This window comes from Calypte anna, chromosome 1 (genome assembly GCF_003957555.1).
Source record: "Calypte anna isolate BGI_N300 chromosome 1, bCalAnn1_v1.p, whole genome shotgun sequence".
NCBI classification, from domain to species: domain Eukaryota; kingdom Metazoa; phylum Chordata; class Aves; order Apodiformes; family Trochilidae; genus Calypte; species Calypte anna.
The window spans coordinates 126,305,280-126,317,921 of record NC_044244.1 but is presented as its reverse complement, the minus strand read 5'-3'; the positions used below and the strand labels follow the sequence as shown (position 1 = coordinate 126,317,921).

Here is a 12,642-nt window from a genome sequence, read left to right as displayed (position 1 = left end):
GCCAAAGTTTAGTAGATGTACAGATTAGCCAGTCACATGCTACTTTGTGCTGGGGCTGAGCCTTAACCCACAGTTCATTCAGTGTCCTTTCAGTGCTCAGGCAGTGGAAGTAGGGACAGGTATCTTAGGAAGAGTATAGAGATGATGGTGCCTGGGTTTGTAGGGATGGTGTCAGGAAGGCCAGGGTGTGGATGGAACTAAACATGACAAGGGATGCAAAGAATAGTAAGAAGGGCTTTTACATGTGTGTCAGTGAGAAAAGGAGGGTCAAAGAAAGTGTACTCCCCAATGGTTAAGACTGGCAAACTGATAACATTTCATGAGAACAAGGCTGGAGTACTCAACAGTTTTTTGCTTCAGTCTTTATTGGCAACCTCTCTCCAGCAAGGCAGGCACTAGGGGAGCCTCCCTGCCCCATAAGAGATCAGGTTCTTGATGACCTGAGTAACCTAAATGGACATAAGTCTATGGGACCTGATGAGTAATGTCCCAGAATCCTGAGGGAATTGGCTGGTGCAAGGTGCTTGAAAGGTCATGGGGGTAGGGTGAAGCCCCTGGTGACTGAAAAAGGGAAACATTGCACCCAAGTTTTAAAAAGGGTGGAAATGAGGATCCTGGGAGCTACCAACCTGTCAGCATCATCTGGGAAGAACATGGAGCTGATCCTCCTAAAAGCTGTGCTAAGGCACATAGAGGACAGGGAAGTGATTCAAGACAACCAGCATGGCTTCAGCAAGTGCAAGTCCTGCTTAACCAACCTTGTGGCCTTCTGTGATAGTGACTACATCAGTGGGCAAGGAAAGAGCTACACATATCATCTCTCTAGACTTCTGTAAGGCCTTTGACATGGTTCCTGACAACATCCTTCTCTTGGGTGGTGGAGATTTATGAATTGGAGATGTATGGAGATGGATGGGTGGACAGCTTGGTGTATTAGGAATTGCTTAGATTTCACATTCAGACTGTGTTGGCTAATGACTCAGTGTCCAGATGGAGATCACTGACAGGTGGTGTCTCTCAGGTATCCATGCTGGCACCAGTACAGTTTATTAACTTCTTCAGTGACATAGTGGGATCTAGTGCACCCTCGGCAAATTTGCAGACAGCAGCAAGCTGGGTAGTATGGTTGAGATGTCTGAGGGATGAGATACTGTCCAGAGGAAGATGGATATGCTTGAGGAGTGGGCCCATGTGATCCTTGTGAACTTCAACACAGCCACGTACAAGGTCTGCCCACAGGTTAGGGTGACCCCTAATATTACCATAGGCTCAGGGATGGAGGTATTGAGAGCAGTCTGGTGGAGAAGGGCTTGTAGGTACTGGTGGCTGGGAAGCTGGACGTTAGCCAACAATGCATGCTTGTAGCCCAGAAAGCCAACTATCCTGGGCTGCATGTAAAGAAGCATGGCCAGCAGGTCAAGGGAGGTGATTCTTCCCCTCTACCCTCCTCTCATGAGACCCCACCTGGAGTTCTGCATTCACTGCTGGAGTCCTCAGCACAGGAAAGCATGGACCCGTTGGAGCAGGTCCAAAGGAGTGCCATAGGAATCATTGAAGGATAAGGAGAGGGCTGGAACACCTCTCCTATAAGGAAAGGCTGAGAGAGCCTGGAGAATAAAAGGCTCTGGGGAGACCTTATTGTGACCTTTTAGTACTTAAAGGTGGCTTTTAAGAAAGATTGGGACAAACTTTTTAGCTGGGCCTGTTGCAAAAAGACAAGGGGTAATGGGTTTTAAACTAAAAAGGGTAGATTTGGACTAGATATAAGGAATAAAGTTTTTATAATGAGGGAGGTGAAACAGGTTGCCCAGAGTGGTGGTAGGTGCCCCATCCCTGGAAACACTGAAGGTCAGGTTGGACAGGACTCGGAGCAACCTGATCCAGTTGAAGATGTCCCTGCTTTACTGAAGGGGGTGTGTGGTCTAGATGACCTCTAAAGGTGCCTTCCTACCCAAGCCATTTTGTGATTCTATAAATGCTGGCTGATAAAAAGGGCCTTCATTACTTCTTTCAGTAGCATTTATTTTCATGGTCTTGACTGTTAGTATCAGTATGGATGTAGGGATATGACTCTGTGAGTGAGATCTTTTTATGCCAGATAGAGGAGGATTACTTTAGGAAAGTCTCAGATGAAGAGACACAAATACAGTTCCAAATACAGCTTTGAAACACTTCTAGGACACACTGCTGCTCATAGTGGGAGCACCTTGGGGAAGGGCAGTTCTAGCAGTGCAAGGCAGGATGTCATATCTTTGACAGCCCTCCACAATCATCTCTACCTGTTGGATAATTAATTCCTATTAATTTTACTTCAAAATTCATGTTAATGTGACAGACGAGATTTTTTTGTTTATTTTCACCAACCCATGAAAATGCAAACTGATTTTTCTAATGTAATTGACATGTTGTTACGCACGCATGTGCATAAACATGTGCATGCATATGGTGTAACCCTTAAAGCCAAAGCATGTATTTTAAAAAACCTGATTACTATCAAGATTCACAGTAGGGAATATCATTCTTTTAAAATGAATAACATTTAGTTTTTCTTAGTTCTGGTAAATTTGTTACTGTAATTAATGTCAATAATAAATAATTATTCTGTTATCAGTGTGTTATCTGTAATTTCTTTTGATTCAAACTGATTTGTGTAAGAGATGTGTTTCACAGCCAAGACACTTTTACATAGTTTTTTAAATCTTACTAGTCTTTCATCTCTGTCTCTTAATCCAAATATTGATGCTTGGTGACTAACACAGGAAATTTCTTTTCCAGGCATGACAGTGGAAGTGAATGTCTTTTAGTCCATGTATTACAGCTGAAGAACTTTACTAGTCTGGTTGTTAAAGAAAACTGCAAAATGTAAGCTTAAGTATCACCCAAAGTCTAATCATTGCTTGTTTTGTGCCACAGTCTTAATTACCATAAAGCTATTTGCTTTCATGCAAAATCAAGCCATTTCTGGAGAAGGCAGTATGTCTTATCTTACACAAGGAAAGACTGATGTATCCCAGAATAAGCTTGGTGTAACTTTCTCAAAATTCCTGTGATCACGTCTATATTCATCAGTAAGAAAGCTACCTTGCCCTGTATCTTAAACTCACAGAAACAACAACAAAAAACCACCAACACATGAACACACAAAACAAGAAAAAAAGAGTCAGGACATCTGCAGACTTCTGTGGCCATTACAGCTGTGCTTAAATATCTATGAAACACTTTCCAAAACTAAAGTTAACCAAAATGGAAGCTGGAACTCAGTACAATTAATTAAATTTTTTAACCTCTACTGCCCTGTGCCACTTTTTAAAATTCCATATTGCATTTATGTAGGACATTGGTTAGTTTATTCTAATAGAAGTTTCTTAAATAATGGCAGTGTAGCCATAAACCACAGTCTTATCTAGTGATATATATTATAACATATTTTAAAGAAATTTGACCAGAGAAAATTGTTCATATTTATCTCTGAGACTGCTTGAAAAACTAGAGGTGTGAGAACATCATTGTATTGTAAAATAAGTAATTCTGTGGGAGTTAATTGACATACATCTCAACTGAATGACTTGACCTTTGTTGAGAAATCTTGATCTTGCTAACACTGCAAACAAAAAAAAAAGGTGGAAATTCCTCATATAGGTCAGTGCATGAGCACTGGTCTTTCTCTTTATTTTCAATCTGAATGCAGGGGCATGCAAGAGGGAAAATACATGAGAATTAGGTAGCACTCAACCACTTTGTCTTGTGATTAGAAAAAGAAATAAGTGTCATCTGAAGAAAATAGAGTCACTGAGGAAAAAAAAAACCCACAAATACTTCAGAGGGTTTGTCGGACATTGTCATCAATGTAATCAGGCATCTAAGTGACTCTCAAAAAGACATTTCTGTTCCCTGTCCTTCTCAGTTAGCTACCTAGGCTAGAGTCAAGAAATTTTGTGGCTGCAGGATAGATCAGTGGACTGAAGAAATTTAACTTACCAAAACCAGAAAAATCTCCTAGCCAGTTCAGTAAACTCCTCTGCACAGCTGTATGTTCATCGAATCAGTTGCTGGTGGCAGTGAGAGGATGTGTCTGCAGCAGCATCACTGCCTTTTCAGAGCACGTGAAGCTGTTCAGCCAGCTGATGCATCACACTCCAGCACGTTGGTGCCACCATAGTGGGCTCTTCTAATTGCCCTTTAATTGGAAAGAAAGAAAGGTATGCTTAGTGGGTGGAAGGAAGAAATGGATCAGTGACACTAAAGAGAAAATTTGATTGCCTAAACATTGTCATGTGTTTCTATTTGAAATATTTTGGTACAGCACCTGGCCTCCAGCTGCAGCTGCTCAGGGGAAGGCTGCATCTCTCCCATAGATCCTGTGTCATATTTGCTAGTGCCATGCAGATGCCTTGGATACCTCAGGGCATCTCAGATGCCACTTAGTGCATCTACTTGAGCACCAAGTTAAGAAAAAAAAAAATTAGATTTACTCAGAAAAAGATGGTGTATTCAAATCAGCTGTGCAGTTCTTCTCTGTTAAGAATATAAAATAAGTCCCTGTAACAAGGAGATCCCAGTGCAGATTCTTAATGTAGAAGTTACACTGATGGTTTTTACTTAAAGCTGTTCTGCATTTCTCAAAATCAAGCTCTGTGTCTGACTTGTGCTTTTTGTCTGTTTTGCTGTTCCCAGTCATGTGAGAGTTTATTTGCCACCACTTGAGTCAGGCACACCAACCACTTACTGCTCTAGAGCTTTGGAATTCCAAACTCCGTTAATATTTAATGAAGTTTTCCGAATCCCCGTGCACTCAAGTATTTTGAAATTAAAATCCTTGCAGCTGTACATCTGTTCAGTTGACCATCAGCAACAAGAAGAGCTATTGGTAAGTGTCCCTTTCCCATAAAAGCTATGTGATATGGGAAACTAAAGTTACCTATGTAATATTTTTTAAGATTAAAAAGAAAAAGTGAAGACTATTTTTTTATAAGAATTGCTGGTAGAGTTACATGTATGTGAACAAATGGACACATTAACATAAGTATAGTTCTGTTAAAAAAAACCACTTTATGTACATTTTAGGTTACATAAAGTCTTCAAAATTATTATCAATATTAGCAGAAGTTGAGAACTGGGTCATTTTAAGTTGTGTTGAAAGTAATGTTACCTGTACTACTGGTTACTGTGACATTGCAGAGGTGTGTTGACAACTGATAAAAGTTTTACATTCATTGTTATGGGATTTAGCATACAAAGAGTTAATTTTTTATTTAACGCATTTCTTACATATCCTTTGGGGAAAGTTGAAAAATCTGTTGTTGCTAAATTTTGGTGTGAGGAGGAAAGTAAAAAGTGAAAAGTTAGGGATTTCCCCCCCAAAAATTAATCTGACAGCTTTTAGGCTGCAGTGTGTTCAAGACTTCTGGTTTTGTAACTCTTGCATGATGAATTGGTGTCATTAAAATAGTTTCCTAATAAAAAGACAATGAATGCAAATCCCTTCTTGCTATGTAGCAGCAAAGATGACTACTATTAGATGAGTCTAAACTTTGCTGCAGGATAGCAGTGGTCCAGGCAGGTTTCTGTTACCAACCTTTCACTTGAAACTGGCTGAGATACCTGAAATCTGTGCATTCAAAGAAATCTAGCAAGTGTTTAAATACATTACTTGTGTTGATGGTGTTCAGATGTGTTAATGTGTTAGTTTCATTTAACCATGTCAAAGGTAAATAAATCTGTCTTGCAGCTGATGATTTCACTATTTTGAAGCAAGTGGGCTGCCATTTCAGTGAAGGGTTTAAATGATTTAGTGAATTACTTTTTTTTTTTTAGGCCTATCAAAGTGGTTAAGAGGTACAAGCATATCAGTGTCATGCTGGACTATGGAAAGCAAAGTGCTTATTTCAGCAAATCTGATTGAGAATGCATGTTTGTCACTCTACCTTTATAACTAGATAGTGTCTTAAACAATGGTCTTGATGTTTACAGAAGGGGACCCAGGTCCTGCAGTAGAAAGTTTTGTCATTTTTGCAGTGCAGCATAATGAAAAAGGAAGCATATCAAGAATGAGATGGATATATGGATGTAAAATGCCTTATACTGGTATAACCTGTTCCTTTGGAAAAAATTACTATTTCAGTGTAAAGCATCTCTGTATTTACACAAGGGCGTACATTTAATTTAATCACTGTTATTGAATTAGCAAAAAAGTGATAAGATTTCAGTTTAAATTGGTAGGAAATTTTCCCCTTTCATAGTTTTAGTGTATTTTTGTCAGAAATATCTTTATCTACAGTCGTTGGTAACATACTTCAGGGTAAGTTAATCTTACTCAAAACAAGAGAATCAATGTCATAGTTTCTTAAGATGTGTGCATTAAAGTAAGTATTTAAATATTATGATTGTTGTCCTCTTTTGTTGTAAATGGAAAACAAGCATTTTCTTAAATTGAAAAATCATTTGCTACCTCTCCTTGGAACTGTGATGTGGCCTCTGTGAACAAGGCTCCTCTCCTTCAAAGTCTCTTCCACTGAGATGACCCAAAAAAATTTGCATTATTTTTCCAACAATATAGATTAAAATAGTCCCTTTAGCATGGACACAGACAGTTTATAAAGTTAGTCAAATAAAGCCAAGAGCAATAATTAAAGACTAGCTAATATAAAATCATTGCTAGGTCCAGTTACTGAACTGGTTGGAAAAAACAAAAAACAAAATAACCAAACAGAGGCATGGATTTACTCACATCTTTTTTTCATTAGGTTTCCACCATGCTGAAATCTCTACATGTGCACTGTCTGATAGAGTATAGCTATTTTGAAGCTGGAAATACTTCTAGTGAGATGCTTCCATTAAACATGTTTTCATGTGAATCTGGTAGATGTAAGAAAGACTTATAAAGTGAAAAAATCTTTTTGGCCCATTTGACTTGCATAATGATATAAACAGACAAGAAAAAGTTGATTTACAAAACCTTTTTTCCCCCCTTGAAAGATGCCTCTGAGGACCAGAGAACAGAAGGGTATCTCAGAATGTAGTTCTGTCAAAAGGAAAGAGCTTAAAGTAATATTGTTCAAGTATTATTAAGCAAATGTGGAAATCAGATATGTAGTTGAGGGTTTATTTAAAATAAAATCCTAAGAACTACCAGCTGTAACAGTCATATCTACGTCAGTCAGAAGTTTTCTTTTTCATCATTAAAAAAAAAAAGAATATCAACTCTGTCTGATCCTTCTCAGTAGTAAGAAAGAAAAGAAATTCAATATGTTAGATGTCATGACACAACAGAAAAAACTTCCTTCTCTTAAGAGACATTATTTGGATTTTGTATTATTTTATGGTTTGGTTTTGGTTTTTTTTTTTTTTACAGGGCATTGCTCAGATAAACCTGATTGATGCAGAGAATTCTGGTGAGATGCAGCTTCACTGGTATAATGTTCAGATCTTCACTGGTTCAGACCCACAGAGAGCAAAGAACAAGAAACAGTGTGAAGAGAGTATTCCCCGCTCTTCTGGAAATGTAACTACAGTTAAAACAGTATGGCTCTGGAAAAGTCATTTGTTTACTTCATTTGACCTTCTGGGTGCTTGTTTGTGATGTTATCTTGAGTGCAGTTTGTTTGCAAGGTGTATAGAAAGTGGTACTTTAATTTAGCTTTCTGGCAAGAGCTGCATTTTAAAAGAATAATTAAAACCTAGATCATGCCTGGACAGGTGCTTGAAATAGTTCTCTGTGTGTGTTTGCATGCACATTTCAAGTCCAACTCAGTAAAACCCATCATGAATTTCTGGCATTGCACTTCAAGAGGTTGTCAAGAAAGGTTGTACAATTTCCATCCTTGGAGATTTTTCAGCCCTTGACTGGGCCTTGGGCAACCTGATAAGGCCATGCAGCTCCCCCTGCTTTGGGCAAGACATCAGATGTGGTGACCTCCAGAGGTCTCTTCTGACCTCAGATGCTGGATGTTGCTCCACAGTGAGATAAAGTCTGCCTGGTTTCTTTGAGAAGTTGCATTCATGGAACGCTACGTGCTTTTTGATCATTAAGATTCAGAACAGAGTGGTGGTTTTTGTTTTATTTTTGTTTTTGGCGTTTTGATTTATTTTTTAGGAACATACAATGGCTATGTTTTTATTTGGTTTTCTTTGAATAATATGTGTTAAATCCATTGGCATGTTCAAACAGTTTTATTTGAAGTCCACTTCACCTTTCAGGATGCAGTGACAGCCCTGTTAGCTAGGACCACAGCCCAGCTGGAAGCAGTTGAGAGAGAGTTAGCAGAAGAGAGAGTGAAATTGGAATACACAGAGGAGGAGATCCTGGAGATGGAAAGAAAGGAAGATCAGGCAGAAGCCATATCAGAAAGGTAAAAGTAGTTTAAATAACTCATAAAACACCTCAGCAATATTTACACTATGGGTAGAGGCTGAAATACAGCAGGAAAAACAGCAGGTCCTTATTCTGAGATCTGCTCTCTGTTAGTGTTATAAGTTTTTGTTACTGTGTGGTGGTCTGCAAACCAGAGAAAATCTTACTTGAATGTCTGAGTTTAGAGGACTTGGAATCTGGGGAGTGGGAAAACATCATATCAAACAGGAACTTTGCTAGGGAGGCAACTTTAATGTGTTTGCAACAGCGCAGTACTAAAAACATAAAGAAAATTTTGTGGTGACATGGGAAAATGATATAGATATGCATTGAAATGCTTATGGAGTGAGCATGTGACACAGATTTTACTCTTAGGGTTTATTACAATGGTATTTCATAACTAAAAATATTCTGTGTTACATGAATTGCATTGTTCTGTTTGTTACTGCTTTTTTATTATTTTTTTGACATGAAATATATTTGCTTGTCTGCATCTTCAGAACTGCAATTGGGCTATATTCTCCCTTTGAAAGGTCTGTATTTTTATTGGAGAAATAATACTGTAAAATGATAAACTGTCCTGGATAATGAGATACATGAACACGACATGTACTTGTATGGTTTTTTTTTTTTTAATACCCATAAAATTCTTCTGTTGTTCTGACTTTAGGAGTTGGCAAGCAGAATCTGTTGACAGTGGATGCAGTAATTGCACCCAGACTAGTCCTCCCTATCCAGAACCATTTTGTGGGGATTCATTAGTTGGACACATGTTCGCAACTCAAGCAGGCCAGTACAGTTCTGGAAAAATGCAGCCTCCACCACTAAAGGTAATGAGAGAAGACACTGAAGTACGAAACTGCCTGGCACACACAGAATGTGTTACTGCTGCTCCTAGAGTTTGAGTCTGAGCTGATCAGGAGAGAAAAGAATCAGAAATTACATTAACAAGCTGGTATGAGCATTGCCCTCATGACAGTGGTGTGCCTTTTGAGGTGTTAAAAATTCCCTCTTTAGGGCTGGGTTTTTTGTTTGCCTACTAGTTATTTCTGGACACAGGTTTTTTTAATATCAAAACCTGAGTTGTTTTTACTGTTGGCCTCTCTGTGTTGACCTGAAATTGTAACAGAAAAGAGCAGGGTCAGATTTCATTGTTCTTAGAAATAAGAATTTGGAAGGAATTGCAAAGAAAGAAGCCTTAAGACTTGCATTGCTGTTTTAGCATTACAATAAATACAGCTGAAATTTTCAGAACACTTGTGCTGAAACTGATGTATTTGAAGCCTTCCGTATTCAAGATACGAGACATAGAAAATAATCCTGAACAAGCTGAGGTCAGCACACTTCTATTGAAATAGAGGAACATAAGATGGTTGTGTTGCCTTTAGGGAAAATCATCCATGTTGTCTTAAAGTTTGGAAGCTTTGCTGGGCTAATGTGTATTTCCCAAATTTCTGAATATTTTAGTGTTGCATCATTGTTTCAACAGCCCTTTCAGTACCCTTTTATTAAGTTTCTTCTCTTCATTTGACTTCCTCTAGTTTTAAGGTGGTGCTTTGCTTCAGAGTCACCTTTCAATAAGCAAGGTGACTCAGTTTTCTCCTGTTGCGGCTGGGAGATCAGGTGGTACCTTGGTTAATGCCCAGCTGCCAATGCTGAATGTAGTCTTTGTGCTCTGCAGCTATGATTCACATTATAACCACATCTCATAATTGTTACTATTCCAGCAAAGGCTTCTGAAGGGTAATCTTACAGTTTCGAATGACCTAGTTCTAAAACTTTTTAGAAAAATGAGGTGATTCATCCTCTGTTCTCAGTGCGCATTGGAACTTGGAGCTAGCTAGCTAGCAGGGCGAACTGCTTGCTTTTGATATTGTTGAAATGCCTGATTGTTTTCGGTGACAGAGAGAAAATAAGGAAAAAATACAAAAATTTCCCTCATTGAAATTTTAGGTGGATAAGGAAACTAACACTGAGGACCTGTTTCCTGAAGAAGTTGCTGTTCTTCCAAAGGAGAGAACGAGCCGCAGGCCACGGGGCTCTGCTTTTGTTCGCAGCAGCACCATTGTTCGCTCCCAGACCTTCTCGCCCGGAGCACGAAGTCAATATGTTTGCAGGGTGAGTAAAGCTTAACAAGAAGGGGGAGGAGAAGCCTTCATGAAAGCATTTTATACATTTTTTAATGTTTCTTAAGACTTTATAGCATTTATAAGAAATACAAGCTACTTTTGAATGCTAATGAATAATCGTCATCGAGTTTAAACACTGCAGTGGGGAAGAGTTCCCCTGGTTCTTTCTAAGCATTTACATCTTTATTTAATTTTAAATTTAATAATTAATGACAAATTAGATATTAAGCTCTTTTTCCTGACAACTTTAGTTGTTAGGCTAGGGTCTTTAGTTTTAGAGAGGTACAGTCTAATGAGATATAGGAACAGATAGCTTAGAAGCCATGATTAACTTTCAAGAACCTAAAAGTTTAGGAAAGGGGGCTGAATTAATATTAGGGTTATTGCATAAGTATGACTCTTGTTACTGTCATAAATGTCAGTCACAAGGTGCCTGTTGTAGTGGGACCTGGGATTCCTTGGTACACTGGTGCAAGGAATTGAAGATTGGCTCAGCAGTTTTCAAGCTTGCATCGTCAGGTTGCTACAAATGGTGGCAAAACACTTCTAAGCAGTTTCCTCACTGTACTGCAGATCAATACATGGGTATTGATTTTGCACTATTGGTGGAATGCATGTAAATTTAACTGTATTCTTTCATAAGCTTTTGAGAGCTTGAGTTTTGAAATGGCAGAAATGATTTTTGACTGCTGTACAGCAGAAGGTTCTGCTGTTTTCTCTATTATTTCCATTGCATGCAGTGATCTATGGAACTCTTCAAATTTTTCAATTTGATTTCTGGATTCTGTATCTCTTTATGATATAGGTATTGTGAATAAAACACCTTCACACACCAGAACAAAGTGCCAGAAGCAAAAGATTTTGCAACTGCCTTACTTATTCTGCATTTACTTAAAATCAGGTGGGGGAAAAAAATAAGTGAGAGACTGTATTGTGTGTGCCCAATGGTAAATGCTTTAGAAAGAAATATTATTGCCTTTAACTCTCTCCTCCCCCTGGTTTTATGGTACATTGTTTTGTATATTTAGTAGAATGCTTGATGAAACTTAGCTGTGAAACATTGATGGGTTCAAAGTTTTCTTCTATTATTGTACCTATGTAAGTACTACTATATATAAATGTTTATAAATAACTAAAGGCAAAAAAAAATAAGTTGCCTAAAACAAGACTCGGTGCATTTAAAAGAAGAAAACTCAAAAGAAAAAAACAAATGTTTCTCCAGTTTTCTTTATGTAGAGAACCTTGTAAGCAACATTGTGTTTTTTATCTTTTCCAACCAGCTGTATCGCAGTGACAGTGACAGCTCCACACTGCCAAGGAAATCTCCTTTTGTCCGCAATACCTTGGAGAGGCGAACTCTACGGTATAAGCAGGTATGCCAAGGAAACTGGGTTTTACTTGCCACTACATCTCTAAAAGACTGTTGTACCTGAGCTTTAGATGTCTAGAGGCACATTCTGATATTTTAAGGAAATGTATAAGGCTTCTGTGATGTAGTTAGGTTTGGATTTTGGGTCTGGGTTGGGTTTTTAAGCTGAAAGGTAGACATAGTGAAGTGAAATAGAGTTGCGAAGAGTTACTGAGGAGGGGTAAAAATGTATGGCAGACAAAAGTTAGTTGAACAGTAGCTGAATTTGTATAGATTTACATGTAAACTTTGTTGAACGTTTAAGATCTAGGGGTGCGATTCCAGAGAAGTGTGTGTGACAGTAAAACATCCAGCTACCCTCTCATGCAGCCTAGCAAGCCATAGTGTTTGAGGCCCAGGTATTTATAGAATCACAGAATATGCTGAGTTGGAAGGGACCCATCAGGATCATCAAGTCCAACTCCTCTCCCTGTGTAGGGCACCCCCAGGATCACTCCATGTGCCTGGGAGTATCATCCAAGCACTTCTTGAACTCAGGCAGGCTTGGTGCTGTGACCACTATCCTGGGGCGCCTGTTCCACTGCTCAGCCACCCTCTGGGTGAAAAACCTTTTCCTAATAGGAAAATCTGGGAATTCATTTGGGAATGAATAGGTTAAGCTCTCTTTTCTCCCCCATGCCACCCCACAGACTGTAGAATAAGTGGTCAGGGAAGGGAGCCTTGTATACAAATTGCATACAGTTTAGCCTGGTCAGCAAAAGTTAATTTCCTGCTGGTGTAGGTAAGTAGAGAGC

General features: G+C 38.8%; 1 protein-coding gene across 4 annotated transcripts in view; it reads left to right on the top strand.

The window, feature by feature from the left end:
- Positions 1-12,642, top strand: part of WWC3 (WWC family member 3) — a 101,999-nt gene that overhangs the window by 83,526 nt on the left and 5,831 nt on the right. For 3 of the 4 annotated variants that reach the window (XM_030457942.1, XM_030457932.1, XM_030457923.1), the window contains 7 exons: positions 2,776-2,862; positions 4,675-4,867; positions 7,352-7,519; positions 8,197-8,348; positions 9,021-9,180; positions 10,304-10,468; positions 11,760-11,852. In XM_030457942.1, coding sequence (XP_030313802.1) covers positions 2,776-2,862; positions 4,675-4,867; positions 7,352-7,519; positions 8,197-8,348; positions 9,021-9,180; positions 10,304-10,468; positions 11,760-11,852 — 1,018 coding nt within the window. The remainder of the gene's footprint in view (positions 1-2,775; positions 2,863-4,674; positions 4,868-7,351; positions 7,520-8,196; positions 8,349-9,020; positions 9,181-10,303; positions 10,469-11,759; positions 11,853-12,642) is intronic. The other variant, XM_030457916.1, reaches the window with a different exon arrangement.